This window comes from Trachypithecus francoisi, unplaced genomic scaffold, assembly GCF_009764315.1.
Source record: "Trachypithecus francoisi isolate TF-2019V2 unplaced genomic scaffold, Tfra_2.0 Lachesis_group13, whole genome shotgun sequence".
NCBI lineage: Eukaryota > Metazoa > Chordata > Mammalia > Primates > Cercopithecidae > Trachypithecus > Trachypithecus francoisi.
The window spans coordinates 67,798,634-67,818,235 of record NW_022681458.1 but is presented as its reverse complement, the minus strand read 5'-3'; the positions used below and the strand labels follow the sequence as shown (position 1 = coordinate 67,818,235).

General features: G+C 38.9%; 1 protein-coding gene and 1 long non-coding RNA gene across 3 annotated transcripts in view; one reads left to right on the top strand and one right to left on the bottom strand.

Moving 5' to 3' along the window:
* CIR1 (corepressor interacting with RBPJ, CIR1) overlaps positions 1-19,602 on the bottom strand; it is a 48,981-nt gene that overhangs the window by 12,077 nt on the left and 17,302 nt on the right. Inside the window, exon 8 of one of the 2 annotated variants that reach the window (XM_033231086.1) lies at positions 10,461-10,481. The exons of the other annotated variant lie outside the window; for it this stretch is intronic. Within the exon in view, the coding sequence (XP_033086977.1) occupies positions 10,461-10,481 (21 nt within the window). The remainder of the gene's footprint in view (positions 1-10,460; positions 10,482-19,602) is intronic. 2 annotated transcript variants of the gene reach the window in all.
* Positions 11,500-12,060, top strand: LOC117094844. The gene is made up of 2 exons (XR_004441698.1): positions 11,500-11,568; positions 11,874-12,060. It is a non-coding gene; the product is annotated as an uncharacterized LOC117094844 (long non-coding RNA).

Here is a 19,602-nt window from a genome sequence, read left to right as displayed (position 1 = left end):
ACCTGGGAGTATACATTTATCAAATTCCAACTCTACATTTAAGACCAGTGCATTTTACTTAAAAAAAAAATACATGAGATTTTAAATCCATAAACAGTGATTACTGAGTAACTATGGTACTGTATCCACTCATTATATCTATACATTATATATCTCTCTATGAGAAGACCTCTGCAAAGGGAATTCAAACTTATATATCCCAAGTATATAACACAGAAAATCGTTTAAAAAATTAGTGTGTAATACCAGTCAGAATGGCGATGATTACAAAGTCAGGAAACAACAGGTGCTGGACAGGATGTGGAGAAACAGGAACACTTTTACACTGTTGGTCAGAATGTAAGCTAATTCAACCATTGTGGAAGACAGTGTGGCAATTCCTCAAGGATCCAGAACTAGAAATACCATTTGACCCAGCAATTCCATTACTGGGTATATACCCAAAGGATTATAAATCATGCTACTATAAAGACACATGCACACATACGTTTATTGCAGCACTGTTCACAATAGCAAAGACTTGGAACCAACCCAAATGTCCATCAATGATAGAATGGATTAAGAAAACATGGCATATCTACACCATGGAATACTATAGAGTCATAAAAAAGGATGAGTTCATGTCCTTTGTAGAGACATGGATGAAGCTGGAAACCATCATTCTGAGAAACTATTGCAAGGACAGAAAACCAAACACCGCATGTTCTCAGTCATAGGTGGAAATTGAACAATGAGAACGCTTGGAAACAGGGTGGGGAACATCACACACTGGGGCCTGTCGTGGGGTGGTAGAATAGGGGAGGGATAGCATTAGGAAAAATACCTAATGTAAATGACGAGTTGATGGGTGCAGCAAATCAGCATGGCACATGTATACATATGTAACAAACCTGCAAGTTGTGCACACGTACCCTAGAACTTAAATAAAATTAATTTAAAAAATTAGTGTGTAATATTGAGATTTTATTTTATCTCCTTAGTACTTGAGAGAGCTTGTTTTTTGCTTCAAGTTTATAATATTTTGGGGAAAATTTTTCATAGGAAAGAATTTAAATTGCAAATTTTAATTATACATTCAGAAGAGATTATAAATGGTAATGTTTAGAATAGTTAGCAAAGCCTTTCCATTCACTTACTCACTAAACCAGTTAGTGGAACACGGAGGTTTGTGTTAAATTCATTAAGAATGATTTGGGTAGAAGAATTAATATTTACTATGCGGACTAAATTTCATTTATTCTCCTTTTCTCAGGTAATCACAAGCTAATTTCTTCACTTGAAGCTGATAGACCTTGAGTAGATGAAATGATGGTAATAGGAAGAGTCATGTACAAGAGAGTTATGACTGTGATTGGAGAATCATAATACCCCTTTGAGATTTTGGGAGATGTAGCCTCCACTAGTACATGCCTTTAACACCAAGCAGGTTCATTTACGGACAGAACAAGATTGTAATTAATTTGTTCAAGTCAACGAAATTTCATGGAACAGCCATTCTAACAACAAATTTAATTACAAAATTATCATAATGTGTATAAATAACTTGAAATGACTTAATCATTGGTAATACCTAAAATAAAATAGCCAAAATGTGAAGTACTAATAATGAGCATCATTTTGACCTTTGAAGCACTATGACTGGACAAGTTTTACTGAAATACCTTGTTAATAGGCCAGCATTTCTTTTCAACTAACCAGTTTCCTCTCACATAAAAAAATTTCAAACATCAAATCACCTACATATTATAAAGGAGAGACTTATAATCAACTATAATCAAGTACAATCAAGTACGATCAACTGTGTATTATAAAAGAGGGAAATGGTGCCCAACTTCACTTCTTTACTTTGAGGTCAGTTCTTCACTTACTAGTTTCAATATTTGCCTGTTTCAGGAGTTTAGCTTTAATAAAATTCTGGTAACACAAATGTTTTACTGCAGTAGAATTATGTTGGAGGATTAAAAAGAAGTCTGCCATTAGATGCAGGGCCATGAGTAGCTATCTTGGGAGGACTTCACCTCTCCAAGGAGTTGCATAAGGGAACTGCTCCACAACAGATGCAGGTGGCGTTGCCAGAAGGGCCACTGAGTTTATCATCTTTCTTTCTACAGGAAGTTCCTCTGGTGTGCTCCTAGCTGTCTTCCTAGCAAAGATTATGATCAGACAATTATTTTGGTAAATTTCCCGAATGTGTTCCCAAGCAACAAAAATGTCTTCAACACAAAAGGCTTATGAAAAGATGGAGGAGGAGCATGTGCAGCGCTTGTTGCAGAAAACTTCTATCAGTACCATGGCTTAGTGCAGCATTCTTCAAGAAAAATTAAATCAAGAATTAGGAGAAATTAGGCAAGGAGAAGAACACTGATACGCAAACAAATCTTTGCAGCAAGTGTAAAATAAAACTTCCTTAAACTGTTCATTTTCATATGGTTAGAACACAATAAAAACTACAGTGTAAACAAGATTGGATAGAAACATTTGAGATATTGAGTCCCTATCATATTTTACCCATTTGTGGTGTGTCTGGAATTCAGACTCAAGCAATTCTTACTTTTTTTTAAAAAGCAATTTTGTATATGTATAGTGTATCCAGTGACATTATTTTGAATTTGGAATTTACTTTTATTCAAATCATGAAATTCACCATATTATCCTATCTACTCAGTCCCAAATATTTGAAAAAATTATCTAAATTTAAAAAAATTATGGCAGGGCTGGGCATTGTGGCTTATGCCTCTAATCCCAGCACTCTGGGAGGCCGAGGCTAGAGGAACGCTTGAACCTGGGAGTTTGAGACTAGCCTGGGTAACATAGTGAGATCCTGTAAATTTTTTTACAAAAAAATTTGAAAATGATCCAGGCATTGTGGTATGTGCCTGTGGTCCCAGCTACTCTGAAGGCTGAGGTGGGAGGACTACTTGAGCCCAAGAGGTCAAGGCTGCAGTGAACTGCGACTGTGCCACTGCACTCTGGCCTGGGAGACAAAGCGAGACCTTTTCTCAAAAAAAAAAAAAAAAAAAAAAAAAAAAATTATGGCAAAGTATAGATAGATAATAATTGAAAAATCCAAAACTCAATTAGTGAAATACAAAATAAATATTAACAAATTTGGAGTCAATGTTTATTCGCTTTTTGTTGCTTTTATAATTTCTGAGGTTCAGTCCAATACAGAGAGCTTGAAAGTCCTCTTATTCTCATAACAAGAACAAAGCTGAAAAACAGAAAATTTAAAAATCTTAAATTTATCAGAGAATTGAGGTCTGAGAGCAAACCGCTGCCCTGAAAACTGGAGAGATAGGTAATACAGACTATTACAGTTTGCTGGAATCAGAAACTACTGCTAGAGCCAGCCATTGGTAGGAATACTTAGAGTAATTTGACTAATTGTTGGAGACTGAGCTGGACTAGCTTGACAGATAATATCTCCTAGAGGCCCAAGCATAGTAGAGCCCCCTTTCATGAGTTTTACTTCCAGAGTCTCCAGCAGGTTCTCATTGTGAACAGCAAAGCACAATCTCCGTGTGCTTCCCTTTCCCCAGTGCAAAGGGAAAAGTAACCATTTCCAAATATGCCCCAGAGCATTTTGTTTTCCTTAACAAATGCTTACTCTCAAGGGAAACTATGTCACCATAGCCGAGCCTACATGGGAAGATAAAGCTGAGAAACACACGTGAAGGTTACAGACCACAGGCACAGGCTCACTAAAAGACTAAGACTTAATCATAGAATAAGAGAATGCTTCCTTCTCCCCCACATCTTACTACCACATGAGGAGCATTCCTGTATGATATCAGGGGATTAAAAAGGAAAGAACTGCAAAGCTCAGACTTTTAATACTCAAAGAGGAGTCTTTTGGGAAAGCTAAAGATAAGGGCAGACAAAAACAAGGACACTAGAGGAAATTTTAGTCTCTGACATCTACAGTGACAGCAAACAGTAGATACAGTCTAAGGCCTAGCCAGATAAACATAAAACCTCACCTTACAGGCCTGTTTACCTCAGTTCCTTTTACCTGATACACCATGTCCAGCTTTCAACAAAAAATTACAAGGTATGCTGTATTAGTCCGTTTTCATGCTGCTGATAAAGACATACCCTAGACTGGGAAATTTACAAAAGAAAGAGGTTTAATTGGACTTATAGTTCCACGTGGTTGGGGAAGCCTCACAATCATGGCAGAAGGCAAGGAGGAGCACGTCACATCTTACCTGGATGGCAGCAGGCAAAGAGAGAGCCTGTGCAGGGGAATTCCTCTTTTTAAAACCATCAGATCTCGTGAGACTTACTCACTATCACAAGAACAGCATGGGAAAGACTTGCCCCCATGATTCAATTACCTCCCACTGGGTCCCTCCCACAACACATGGGAATTCAAGATGAGATGTGGGTGGCGACACAGACAAACCATATCATTACACCCCTGGCCCCTCCCCAATCTCACATCCTCACATTTCAAAACCAATTATGCCTTCCCAACAGTCCCCCAAAGTCCTAACTCATTTCAGCATCAACTCAAAAGTCCACAGTCCAAAGTTTCATCCAAGACAAAGCCAGTCTCTTCTGCCTATGAGCCTCTAAAATCAAAAGCAGATAGTTACTTCCTAGATTCAGTGGGAGTACAGGTATTGGGTAAATTCAGCCATGCCAAATGAGAGAAGTTGGCCCCTTTGTTTCCAAAGGGGCTACAGACTCCATGAAAGTCCGAAATCCAGCAGGACAGTCAAATCTTAAAGTTCCAGAGTGATCTCCTTTGACTTCATGTCTCACATCCAGGTCATGCCAATGCAAAAGGTGGGTTCCCATGGCCCTGGGCAGCTCCACCCCTGTGGCTTTGACAGGGTATAGCCTCCCTCCTGGCTGCTTTCATGGGCTGGCATTGAGCGTCTGCAGCTTTTCCAGGCGCACTGTGCAAGCTGTCAGTGGATCTACCCAGAATGGTAGATCCACTGTCTGCAGGACAGTGGACCTCTTCTCACAGCTCTACTAAGCAGTGCCCCAGTAGGGACTCTGTGTGGGGGCTCCAACCCCACATTTCCCTTCTGCACTGGCCTAGCAGAGGTTCTCCATGAGGGTCCTGCCCCTGCAGCAAACTTCTGCCTGGACATCTGGGCATTTCCACACATCTGAAATCTAGGTGGAGGTTCCAAAATCTCAATTCTTGACTTCTGTGCACTTATAGACTCAACACCACATGGAAGCTGCCAAGGCTTGGGGCTTCCACTCTCTGAAGTCATGCCCGAGCTCTACGTTGGCCTTTTTCAGCCACAGCTGGAGCGGCTGGGACACAGGGCACTGAGTCCCTAGGGTGCACACAGCATGGAACCCTGGGCCTGGCACACAAAACCACTTTTTCCTCCTAGGCCTCTGGGCCTGTAATGGGAGGGGCTGCCATGAAGACCTCTGACATGCCCTGTGGAAATTTTCCCCATTGTCTTGGGGATTAACATTCGGTTCCTTGTTATTCATGCAAATTTCTGTAGCTGGTTTGAATTTCTCCTCAGAAAATGGGATTTTCTTTTTTATTGTATTGTCAGGCTGCAAATTTTCTGAACTTTTATGCTCTGCTTCCTTTAAAAACCTGAATGCTTTTAATAGCACCCAAGTCACCTCTTGAATGCTTTGCTGCTTAGAAATTTATTCTGCCAGATATTCTAAATCATCTCTCTCAAGTTCAAACTTCCACAAATCTCTAGGGCCAGAGCAAAATGCTGCCAGTCTCTTTGCTAAAACACAAGAGTCACCTTTGCTCCAGTTCCCAAGTTCCTCATCTCCATCTAAGACCACCTCAGTCTGGACCTTACTGTTCATATCACTATCAGTATTTCTGTCAAAGCTATTCAACAAGTCTCTAGGAAGTTCCAAAGTTTCCCACATCTTCCTGTCTTCTTCTGAGCCCTCCAAACTGTTCCAACCTCTGCTGTTACCCAGTTCCAAAGCTGCTTCCACATTTTCGGGTATCTTTTCAGCAATGCCTCACTCTATTGGTACCAATTTACTGTATTAGTCTGTTTTCCTGTGCTGATAAAGATATACCCCAAAATTACAATTTACAAAAGAGAGAGATTTAATTGGACTTACAGTTCCATATCGCTGGGGAAGCCTCACAGTCATGGTGGAAGGCAAGGAGGAGCAACTCACGTCTTACATGGATGGCAGCAGGCAAAGAAAGCAAGCTTGTGAAGGGGAATTCCTCTTTTTAAAACCATCAGATCTCATGAGATGTATTCACTGTCACGAGAACAGTATGCGAAAGACTTCCCCATGATTCAATTACCTTCCACTGGGTCCTTCCCACAACACGTGGGGATTTAAGATGAGATTTGGGTGGGGACACAGCCAACTCATATCATAGGCCAAAAGGCAAAAGCCACAGTCTAAAGAGAAAAGCAAGCATCAGAACCAGACTTAGATATGGCAGAGATTCTGGAAGTATCAGATTGGGAATTTAAAATAACTAAGATTAATATGTTAAGGACTCTAATGGAAAAACTGGACAACATGCAAGAACAGATGGATAATGTAAGCAAAGAGATGGAAGCTCTTAGAATCAAAGGAAATGCCAGAAATCAAAAACACTTATCAGACTTAGATTAGTTGTAAATTCATATTTACAATGCCTTTGATGGGCTCATCAGGAGGAAAGAACCAGTGAGCTTTAAGATATGTCAGTGGAAACTTCCCAAACTGAAAAGAGAGAAAAGAAAAAGAATATTCAAGAACTGTGGGACAATTATGAAAAGTGTTACATGTGTATAATGGAAATAATGGAGAATGAAAAGAGAAAGGAACAGAAGAAATATTTGAAATAACAACAGCTGAGGATTTCCCAAAACTAATGATATATGCCAAACCACATATCCATAGCTCAGAAAACACCAAGATAAATACCAAGAAATCCATACCTAAGCATATCACATTCATACTGTAAAAAAATCAAAGATGAAGAAATTTAGTATCTAGTGCAAGTATCCTTCAAAAGTGAAGAAGAAATAAAGACCTTTTCAGACAAAATGGAGGAAATTTTGCCAGTAGACTTGTCTTTAACGAAATATTGAAAGAAGTCACTTAGTGAGAAAGAAAATCATATAGGCCAGAAACTCAGATCTACATAAAGAAAGGCAGAATGTTTGAGAAAGAAATGAAGTATGTCAAATACAATCTTTTATTTTTAATATTCTTAACTGACCTAAAAAGACAAGTTTGTTCAAAATAATGAAAACAACAATATACAGGGTATTATAGCTTAGATATGAATGAAATGTGTGGCAGCAATGTTATAAGGGATGCGAGGGAGCTATTCAGTTGTAGAACAGGGACTGGGTTACTCTGTTATGAGTTACTTGTACTAACCTTGAAGTTGTATAGTATTATTCAAGAGTGAATTTACATTAGTTGTAACAAAAGTGGTTCTAGGGCAATCACTCGAAAAATTTTTAGAGTATAATTAATACGCTAAAAGAGATAAAATGGATTCCTATAAAATGCTCTATTAAAACCAGAGAAAACAGAAACTAAGAGACAAAAAATGAAACAAAAAATTACAGCAATGAATAGAAAACAATTACAAATATAGTAGATATTAATCCAACTATTTCAATCACTGCTTTTGGTAAGAATGGCTTAACATACCAATTAAAAGACAGAGGCTGGGTGTGGTGGCTCACACCTGGAATCCCAGTACTTTGGGAGGCCAAGACAGGAGGCCAGGAGTTGAAGACCAGCCTGCGCAACATAGTGAGAGTCTGTCTCTACAAAAAATATTTTTAAAAATTACCTGGGCATTGGGCATGGTGGCTCATGCCTGTATTCCCAGCACTTTGGGAGGCCAAGGCGGGTGGATCATGAGGTCAAGAGATCCGAGACCATCTTGGCCAACATGGTGAAACTCAGTCGCTACTAAAAATACAAAAATTAGCTGGGTATGGTGTTAGACGCCTGTAGTCCCAGCTACTTGGGATGCTGAGGCAGGAGAATCATTTGAACCTTGGAGGTGGAGGTTGCAGTAAGCCGAGATCACGCCACTGCACTCCAGCTGGGCAAGAGAGCGAGACTCTGTCCTCACTCCCCAAAAACAAAAAATTTGGTGGGCATGATTGTGCATGCTTGTCATCCTAGTTACTTGGGAGGCTAAGGTGGGAGGATAGCTTAAGCCCAGGAGTTTGAGATCACAGTGAGCTATGACCTTGCCACTACACTCTGGCCTGGGCAAGTGAGAGAGATGCTGTCTCTTTAAAAAAAAAAAAAAAAAGAAAGACTATTTGAGAGGATAAAAAAACAAGACGCAACTATAGGTTATTGTTGTCCACAAGAAACCCACTTTAGAAATAAAGATACAGATAAATTAAAAGGACAGAAAAAGATATACCATGCTAACACTAATTGATAAGGCTGGAGTAACTACATTAATGTCAGACAAGTAGATTTCAGAGCAAGGAAAATCATCAAGGATAAAGACAGACATTACATAAATTGTAAAGGGGTCAATTATCTAGGAAAGATACAACAATCCCATGTGTACATGCCTAACAATGGAGCATCAAAATATATGAGGCAAAAGCAGATATAAATGTTTTTAGAAACAGACAAATCCGCTATAATAGTTGGAGATGTCAACACCCCTCTATCAGTAACTGACAGATCCAGCAAGCAGAAAATCAGCAGGATATACAACTGAATAGTACCATCCATCAACTGGATGTACTAACATTAACAGAATACTTCCTCTAACAACAGCAGAATATACATTCTTCTACCATTTGTATAGAACATTCACCAAATAGACCACATTCTGGGCCATATGAGACACTTTAACAAAGGTAAAAGAATAGAAATCATACAAAGTATGCTCTCAGACCATAATGGAATTCAACCAGAAATCAGTAACAGAAAGACGGCTGGAAAATCCCCAAATACTCAGAGATCTAAAAACACACTTATAAATAAACACAGGAGTCAAAAAAGTAGTTAAAAAGAAAGTTAAAAAAATTTTTTTGAACTAAAGAAAATGGCTGGGCGCGGTGGCTCATACCAGTAATCCCAGCACTTTGGGAGGCCAAGGCAGGAGGACTGCTTGAGCCCAGGAGTTTGAAGCTGCAGTGAGCTATGACTGTGCCATAGCATTTCAGCTCGGGTAACAGAGACCCTGACTCTAAAAAAGAAAATGAAAATACAATTGCTGTGTAATAAGGAATTTGGCTGGCCTTTGTCCCTAGAGTCTTGGGTCACCAGGTGCATAGTAAATAAGCAGTAAGATTTTAAAAGGCATCTTTTTTCCTGAGCAGCAATTCTCAACAATGGGCTTTAAATCTTCAGTAAATCATGCTGTAAACAGATGTGCTGTCATCTAGGCTTTGTTCTTCCATTTACAGAGCACATGCAAAGTAGATTTAGCATAATTTTAAGGGCCCTAGAATTTTCAGAATGATAAATGAACATTGGCTTCATAAATTACCAGCTACATTAGCCTCTAACAAGAGAGTCAGCTTGTCCTTTCAAGCTTTGAAGCCAGGTACTGACCTCTCTTTGCTAGCTATGAAAGTCGTAGATGGCATCTTTTTCCAACAGAAGGCTGTTTTATCTACATTGAAAATCTGTTGTTTAGTGTAACTACCGTCATCAATTATCTTAGCTATATTTTCTGGAGAACCTGCTGCAGCTTCTACATCAGCATTTGCTGCTTCACCTTGCAGTTTTGTTAGGGTTGTGGCTTCTTCCCTTAAACCTTATGAACCAATCTCTGCTAGCTTCCAACTTTTCTTCTGCAGCTTCCTCACCTCTATTAGCCTTCACAGAGTTGAAGAGAGTTTGGGGCCTTGCTTTGGCTTAAGGGAATGTTGTGGATGGTTCGATCTTCTATCCAGATTACTAAATTTTTCTCCGTATCAGCAGTAAGGCTGTTTCACTTTTTTCTCATTTGTGTGTTCATTGGAGTAGCACTTTTGACTTCCTTCAAGAACTTTTCCTTTGCATTCACAAGTTAGCTAACTGGTGTAGGAGGCTTACCTTTCTACCTATCTCAGCTTTCAATATGCTTTCCTTATTAAGCTTAATCATATTTAGCTTTTGATTAAAGTGAGAGATGTGTGATTCTTCCTTTCATTTGAACACTTAGAGGCCATTGTAGGGTTAATTGCCTAAATTCAGTATCATTGTGTCTCAGAGAACAGGGAGGCCTGAAGAAAGGGAGAGAGATGAGGGAAGAGGCAGTGGGTGGAGCATTCAGAACACACAAAACGTTTATCCATTAAGTTTGCCGTCTTCTATAGGTGCAGTTTGCAGCGTCTCAAAACAATTACAATAGTAATGTCAAAGATCACTGAGCACAGACCACCATAATGATATAATAATGAAAGTTTGAAATACTGCAATAATTACCAAAAGTGTGACCCAGAGACAAAGTAAGCACATACAGTTGGAAAACTGGTGCTGATAGATTTGCTCAGCACAGGCTTACCACAAACCTTCAATTTGTAACACAGCATCTGCAAAGGGCAAGAAAGTGAAGCATGATCAAACAAAGCAAGCCTGCATTAGAGTTTCTGGGCTGGTTCATCCACTATCACTGCTGGTGTAGAGCTGAGTTCAATGGTGGGCATAATGGGTGGTTGAGAAGCAGGTTAAAGGAGAGCTAGCACTCCCAGCAACCCCAGGTCTAGTTTTCCTATACAGTAACTGTTGATTTATTTATAAAAAGTTTCTGTAGCAATAGGGTCTTGCTGTGTTGCCAAGGTTGGTCTCAAATGCTGGTCTTGAAGTATCCTCCCCTCTCAGCCTCCCAAAGTGAGGAGACTATGGGCGTGGGCCATCACACCTGGCCCAGAGTGACTGTTTAGTGTTACCTGTTTGCTTCCTGAAGAAATAAATCTGCAATTCAAACATGGAAAGATGTGCAAAATCTTTGTTTGCTTGGGGAAAAGAATTATTTAATTGATAGAATTTTGCTTTATACTTATTGTGACAATCTTACATTCATTTGCTTTATAGGTACCTCTACACAAATTCTTATCTCCTTGGGGGTTAGAAGTTTTAATTATTATAAGACTATGCATTCTTTTGTGTGTATGTTTAAGCATCATAGAAAAATACATTCCACGGGCTGGGTGCAGTGCTCACGCCTGTAATCCCAGCACTTTAGGAGGCTGAGATGGGCGAATCATGAGGTCAGGAGATGGAGACCATCCTGGCTAACACGGTGAAACCCAGTCTCTACTAAAAAAAAAATATTAGCCAGATGTGGTGGCGGGTGCCTGTAGTCCCAGTTACTCAGGAGGCTGAGGCGGAAGAATGGCGTGAACCCAGGAGGTGGAGCTTGCAGTGAGCCGAGATCCCGCCACTGCACTCCAGCCTGGGCGACAGAGCGAGACTCTGTCTCAAAAAAAAGAAGAAAAAAGAAAAACACATTCCATGGACAAACGTGGGGCAAGTATCGGTGGTTTCAGTTGTATTACATTGTGAAATTCAAAGGCAAAGAAAATGGTATTAAAACCACATTCTTTACCCCATATTATATGATTCTATTTGTATAAAATGTCCAGAGTAGGCAAATCTATAGAGACAGAAAAAAATTAGGTGGTTCAAGCCTGTAATCCCAGCACTTTGGGAGGCCGAGACGGGCGGATCACGAGGTCAGGAGATCGAGACCATCCTGGCTAACACAGTGAAACCCCGTCTCTACTAAAAATACAAAAACTAGCCGGGCGAGGTGGCAGGCGCCTGTAGTCCCAGCTACTCGGGAGGCTGAGGCAGGAGAATGGCGTAAACCCGGGAGGCGGAGCTTGCAGTGAGCTGAGATCCGGCCACTGCACTCCAGTCCGGGCGACAGAGCGAGACTCCGCTTCAAAAAAAAAAAAAAAAAAAAAAAAAAAAAAAATTAGGTGGTTGCCTGATGCTGGGGCCTAGAGGGTGAGGGCTAAGGGATATCTTTCTTGGGTAACAAAAATATTCTAAAATTGACTGTGGTGATGGATGTATAACTCTGTGAATATACTAAAGGCCACTGAATTGTATGCGTCAAATAGGTAAATTGTATGGTATGCAAATTACAGCTCAAAAAAGTTGTTAAACTTGCTGTTGGTATAGCCCACTGTGGATTTAAAAATGTTTAATTTCAATATACATTAAAAACACAAGTAGCTGACAGATGTTAAGAGTCAATGATAAGAATAAGGGCTATAGAATATAGATAAAATCCAGGTGGGCTGGCCATTTAATTGTATTCTAGTATAAAAATATTTTTCAAAAATTCAGTCAGCACTGAAGCTTACAAGTTTTATATATAATTTTGAGTATCTGAAGTGGATGAAAACTTATAAAGTTAAGATGATCTTATCAGTAGAAAAGATATTCTAAACAATTTTAGCCCAAAGAAGCATTTTGATTGCCTAATTTATCTTTGTAAAGGAGAAGTAAATCTTATAGCTGGTCTCTGTAAACCTCACAGCTGGAACATTCTAACAGCACCTTGCAGTTTCCAGTGATCAAAGTAAGTTACTTTATATACTAAACTAAGAATTTCATAATAGAAATAATGCAACACCAGGGGGTGCGGTTATCACGAAATAATTACACTCCTGAGAGATTACAGGCACAAGGCTGTACCCCAGGGGTGTGATTATCCCATGATAACCACATCCACTGAAATTGCCTTATTGCAAAAATAATCTCTATTCACTGGTGAGACATTATTCAATAGGTGATTTTTTTTTTTTTTTTAATGAAAAGGCTTTTTTTTTTTAGCTTGAATCAGCAAGTGGATTAGAAAATTGGTCAGTTTATTTTTCATTGCATTCAAATTCAGAACACAACATCATTATTATTTGCTTTCCTATTTGACACAGTAGAATTTTGATTTTGTTTTTGAGAAATCTTTCAGAGTTTCTATTTGCTTTAGTTAACCACTACTGCTAAATTTATGTCAAACTTTAAAGGCATTAATTGAGCAATTCAATTTTAAATAACTTACTTCTATGTACTGTTTTTAATTCTTCTAAAACAATGTTCATTTAAAAAACTTATAAATGCAATGTACCTTCACTAATGGAATTACAGGTAAGCCAAAAAGATGAAACCAAAAATCTCAAGTAATCCTACCACCCAGACACAACCACTGTTAATAATTGTCTATCTCCTTCCAATCCTTTTTCTAAAAGTATCTGTCTCTCTGTCTACATGTCTACCTAAAGATACAAAGAGAAACACAAACGTTAACTACTCTGTTTTACAACCTGCTTTTCTTATTTGACCAGAGATTGTAAACAACGTCCATATCATTAAGAAACCTTCATATCACTTAAAATAGCTACAAGGGATAGTATTCCATTGTAACAATATTCTATAATTACTCACTTAATATCATTTTATTAGACATTTAGGTGTTCTTTATTTTTTTTCTCTGTAGTCCAGGATGGAGTGCAGTGGCACAACTTCAGCTCACGGCAACCTCTGCCTCCCAGGTTTGAGTGATTCTCGTGCCTCAGCCTCCTGAGTAGCTGGGATTACAGGTGCACACCAGCACGCCCAGCTATTTTTTATTTTTTTAGTAGAGATGGGGTTTCTCAATGTTGTCCAGGCTGGTCTCAAACTCCTGACCTCAGGTGATTTGCCTGCCTCGGCCTTCCTCACCTGTTGGGATTACAGGTGTGAGCCACCGAGCCCAGCCTCTCTTTTACTGTATACATAATCCTTTGTGACTAAATGTTTGAACATATCCATGATTATTTCCTTAGGGTAGATTCATGACTTTGTAATAAGTAAAACAAAGAAACAGAAAAAGGTACTTTGCTCCCAAATCGTCAATTGTTCTTACATATAGTTTAAGCTGATGGTTCTCAACCTTGATGATGCCTAAGAAATAGATCAGTAACTTTCATCATTTTATGTGGCATCACAGATGGTGAAAGTTACTGATTTTTTAAATCATAATTTTATCATAGAGTTCAGATATTCTAAGATACAAGATTTAAGAAATTAAAATACCCAATGTATTTACAAGTATTTGTTCTCATACCATGTCAGTTTGAATGGAAAAACTGGAAATGGAAATTTCCCTAACATCTTATTTTATAAAGACTGAGGCAAAGAATTAATTCAGTCTGCTAGTTATTTCTCATCATGAACATAGCCTTTACAACACACCAGTAACTCTGCTTTTTTTAGCTGTTCCAATTATTCTGAAAATAAGTTTAATATGGGAGTACAAAGGAAAACATTAGCCTTCAGAAGAAAATCATGTGACATTCAATGTTTGAAAAGCCTAAATTTTAAGTTTCTTTTTAATCATACATTTTAATATAAAAATAAAATTATCTGTAATTTCACCTAATTAACATACTATTTTCATGTTTGTTTCCTTCCAGTCCTAATTTACATGCCCACAGATTTATATTAGAATCATAGCATAGATTCAATTGTATTACTTAGTTTACTTAAGATATCAACAGTTTACTTTGCCATTCCCCTAGTGCTGGATATTTAGACTGTTTACAATGGTGAAAAATTAGAAATGATGTTGAAAATGTCTTCACTCACCTTAAAAAAAAAAAAAGCTCTTTCAACGCATTTTCATCTTTCCTTTTCCTTAATACTATCCCCTGTGTGTGTGTGTGTATGTTTCTTCTTCTTACATGCAAAACACACACCCACACAGCCTTCCATGGCATTAATTTTGCTTACAGTAGTTTCACCAAACTTTCAGATCATGAACGTCATCTTGGAGAGTAAGATGCTCAGACTTCTCCCTCCTCTCAGGACTCTTCTTCAACAGCCCCTCTGCAACAGGGGCTTGGGAACCAACATTTACACAAAATACTTAAGTGAACCTTTCCCTTAGGTAAATTTGAGTAAACACTGGCTACAGCATTAGTGGCCAAATCCTTTCGGCCAGCTTTTTGAGAGCCATTTAAGTCTGTTGCTATCATTTAAAGTCATCCAAGTTAAAATCTTCTGTGCTTATGTTTTTCTTCTAATCTTTCTTCTTTGGTCAACCTTTCTTTCTACCTAAGTTTTAATTCTTCAAAGCTCATTTTAGTCCCACCTCCTCTATTAGCTACATAATTTAACATTCAGTTACTCTCTATTAAATAGAGCCTTACATAATACCATACTTTGTTTTCCTGACTAGGTTGTAAACTGGGATTACTCTATGTTAATTTGATGTGTCTGATTAGACTGTAAATCAGGCGTTGAGCCTGTATCTTCTATGAGAGCTTGGGTTCAAAAAACAAAACTTACTGGCTGATGTGCAAGATGTCAAATACAGAGTTGGCAAATACAATTATTTCACAAAGTAAGCAAAAAACTTCAGTTCTAAGAATTAGGCAAATGCAGGCAGAGAGATGTTAAGCAGCTTGCCTAAAGTTACACAGATACTAAGTAGCAAACACTTAGCTATGTATGGAGCTACATAGATGCCTGGCTGTAAACCTGGCTGTAAATGAGGCATCTGTGTAGCTCCACAGCTCCTCAGTCTGTGTGCTTAACCACTAAGTACATGGCTTCTCAGAACTGATGGTTTTCTCTATATGAAAGGTTATTCCTTTTGCCTAAGATACTCAATGCTCTTTTCCCATGTCTTGCATGCCATGCCAGCATCTTTCCTGTCATTTAGGTCTCACCTTAACGTTGCTTCCTTAGAGGAGCCCTTCCTGACCACTTTTCTAAAGTAATGCCCCGTTTAGTTCTTATCACAGTATCCAATTAAACATTCATCACAGAACTTATAAATACCTGATATTTTCTTATTTATTAGTTTACTGTGTGTCATTCCCAATATAATGAAAGGTTTTGGTATTGTGTTCCTAGAGCCTAGAACAAGGTCTGGCACAGAAAAAGTGCTCCATAAATGATGACTGAATAAACATGTTTATTTTACCAACCACTGATGAACATTTAGGGTTGCTGCCAATCTTTCACTACTATAAATCTTTGAAAATCTGCCTTATCACATTTTTATTATAAATTACTGGAAGGCAAATTTCTAGGTAAAAAGGTGTGCATGTTTTTCAGGCTTTTGATATACATCAGCAAATATACAACCTTTCCAGAAAGGTTCCTCTAATTTATCAAGAGAGGGTTAAAATGTTCATTTTGTTTGGGTGCAGTGTCTCACACCTGTAATCCCAGCACTTTGGGAGACTGAGGTGGGATGATCATTTGAGCTCAGGAGTTCAAGACCAGCCTGGGCAACATGATGAAACCCCATCTCTACAAAAAAAACAAAAATTAGCTGGGCATGGTGGCTTACGTCTATAGTCCCAGCTACTCAGGAGGCTGAGGTGAGGGGATTGCTTGAGCCTGGGAAGCAGAGGTTGCAGTGAGCTGAGACCCGCATCACTGCCCTCCAGTCTGGGCAACAGGATGATACCCTGTCCCAAAGAAAAACAAAACACAAAATAAAATGTTCATTTTACCACACTTGTGAAAATACTGGATGCATACCTTTTAAAATCTTTACCAACAGGCAAAAAGGTAACATATTGTTTTAGTTTTCATTTCTTTGGTTATTAATGTTGTTGAAAATATTCTCACGTTTAATGGTCATCTGAATTGCTCCTTTTGTAAACTCTCTTTAGGTCCTTTGCTCCTTCATGTTTGTGTGTTCATCTTTTTCATATTGACTTGAAATAACACTTTTGTTTTTGAGACAGAGTCTCGCTTTGTCACCTGGGCTGGAGCACAATGGTACAAACCTGGCTCACTGCAGCCTCAACCTTCTGGGCTCAAATGATCCTCCTGCCTTGGCCTCTCGAGTAGCTGGGACTACAGGCGCAGACCACCAAGCCCAGCTAAATTTTTTTGTATTTTTTGTAGAGATGGGGTTTCATCATGTTGCCCAGGCTGGTCTCAAACTCCTGAACTCAAGTGATCCTCCTGCCTTGGCCTTTCAACATGCTGGGATTACAGGCATGAGCCACCATGCCCAGCCCTGAAAGAACATTTTATATATTGGGGTATCAGCCTCATGCAGAGAAACCATACTGTTTCCACAAAGGTATTATGCTTCTCATCTTCTCCCACCCAGGTGCTCAATTCATTTAGATAGAGAAAGACTTCTTAAGCCTGGTTACATAAATGTTAAAAACTTGATAGGAATCAAATACTTGAGCATTTTTTCTACTTCATTAATTTGATCCTGAAAAAGTTCATTTTACTAAGGAATAGTACCACAGTAAAACTCCACCATAAGAGGGTTCCAAAAATGTTAATTGTATAGATTGGGTGACTGAGTTATTATAAGGTTAATGAATAGAAATGGAGGGCTGGAGGGCCGGGCACGGTGACTCGTGCCTGTAATCCCAGCAGTTTGAGAGGCCGAAGCAGGCAGATCATGAGGTCAGGAGATCGAGACCATCCTGGCTAACACAGTGAAACCCTGTCTCCACTAAAAATACAAAAAATTAGCCGGGCATGGTGGCGGACACCTGTAGTCCCAGCTACTTGGGAGGCTGAGGCAGGAGAATGGCATGAATCCAGGAGCAGGAGCTTGCAGTGAGCCAAGATCGCACCACTGCACTCCAGCCTGGGCGGCAAAGCGAGACTCTGTCTCAGAAAAAAAAAAAAGAAAGAAACGGAGGGCTGGAGAAGAGCCAATAACCAGCTTTGTTATATCTGAATTCACATAATTGTGGGCATGTTTTTTTGAGGTTTTCGTGTTTTCAACACTCTTAAAAACAGGTTAACTATTCAGTTAGCACAAGTTCTTTTGATTGTTAGCAGACTTTCTAATATAGACTTGAGAAATCAAGTCTATTGATTATTAAAAGAAAGCACTAAGTCTGGAGTCTATGCTACTCAGCATCAGAGTTAGACAAGGCTGAGGCATAAAGACAACTACTACTTCTGCCTGTTCCAAGTCAACCATGAGTCATGCAGTTGTAGGGGCACTATAAGGTTCGAGTGAAAGAAAAGATAAGATGCAACCCCTTCCAGAAAACAGGTTGTACTTCGATGTAACAAAAAATCCCTGTGACTAAAAAAGAAGTGGTCAGAAATATTTGAGCCAACAGGTATATAACATACACCACTTCATTTCCTTTGGGGCTTTATTTCCTTTGAGGCCTTTCTCCCTTCTTCTACTAGTTAGCTGGGGGCAAGGGAGGAGGAGGCATTAGGTATATAAGTTTTTAAGGGTACCTGTACTGTGGTATCAGTGGGATGTTCTTTTGTCAGAGACTGCCAGACCTAAGTCCCTATCAGTATTGTCTCACCTAATTAATACTGAGCGAATAATTTTCTTCTCCTTAAATTGTGCAGTTTCCTTCTACTTAAAAGGTGGTTACTGGCCAGGCATGGTGGCTCATGTCTGTAATCCCAGTACTTTGGGAGGCTGAGGCAGGTGGATCACTTTGAGCCCAGGAGTTGGAGACCAGCCTAGGCAACATGGCAAAACCCTATCTCTATTAAAAAATACAAAAACTAGCCAGGCATGGTGGTGTGTGTTGGCAGTCTCAGCTAGCTACTCGGGGGGCTGAGGTGGGAAGAGAGCTTGAGCCCGGGAGCTGAAGGTTGCAGTGAGACAAGATTGCGCCACTGCACTCCAGTCTGGGCAACAGAGCCAGACTTGGTCTCAAAAAACAAACAAACAAAAAAACCAAGCTTATCATCCATCAAATTCCTAAACTCCTAATAGGAAAACTGGCACTTTGAATCCTATAGCCTGAATCAGCTTGCTGAAGAATCTCTAGCTATCGAATAGAGGCTAAAGATTCTGTGTTGATTGAGGGTAAACCCTGGGGTCAGACTGAGGCAGCAGTGAAAGCCAAAGGGAGTCTAAGGAGGTGCATCACAGGCCTTGGTGGCCTGAGAGGACAGGGCTTCATGCCCAGAGCATCTGCTTCAATAGAGCAGCCCCGCTTTTATATGTTCTGTATACTGAGGTTTCATGTAAGATTTCTTAAAAGAGAAAAAAATGGTTCTCTAGCTGCTTTAAAAATGCAGAAAATCTCCGAGTTATACTATTATCCTTATTTTAAAATAACAAGCTGAAATTCATAAAAGTGAAAGGACTTGCTTAAGGTTATAGGATTAAACAGATTATTTCTATTATGATCTATTACAAGCTAGAGTTGGATTATTGTGCCTGTTTCAATAATATACTAACAAAGCACTGATAAATTTAAGTTAAAACTTCTCAGTTTAGTATCTCTTTAGAAAAAGAACCAAAATGATCTAAACCAAATTAGACCAATTTTTTTGAAATAGACGGTAATATGCAGGACAGTAAGTGAACTTTAAGTAAAAAACAATTTTAACATACTCAGTTTTGTTTTTACCTCTGTACTAAAAAGAGATGGCTTCTGAGGCTTTCAGTACAGTCTATTTTTATAATTCAGGAGGATATGAATACGAGAAATAACTATTTTTTCCTTCCATTTTTAGGCTACTAGCCTGATAAACTATGTTTAATGTATTTTACTTTAAGATTTAGTTCATAGGGCCTTTGGCTGGAAAAATTTAACTTAATCCTATTACACAGTATTGCAATTCAACATATATGATCAGATTTTCCCATTAATCATATTTTGGGAATGGTCTTAGTCAAAAACAAATAAACAAACAAACAAAAATAAAAACCACACACACAAACCCAAATAAAACAATACCCAG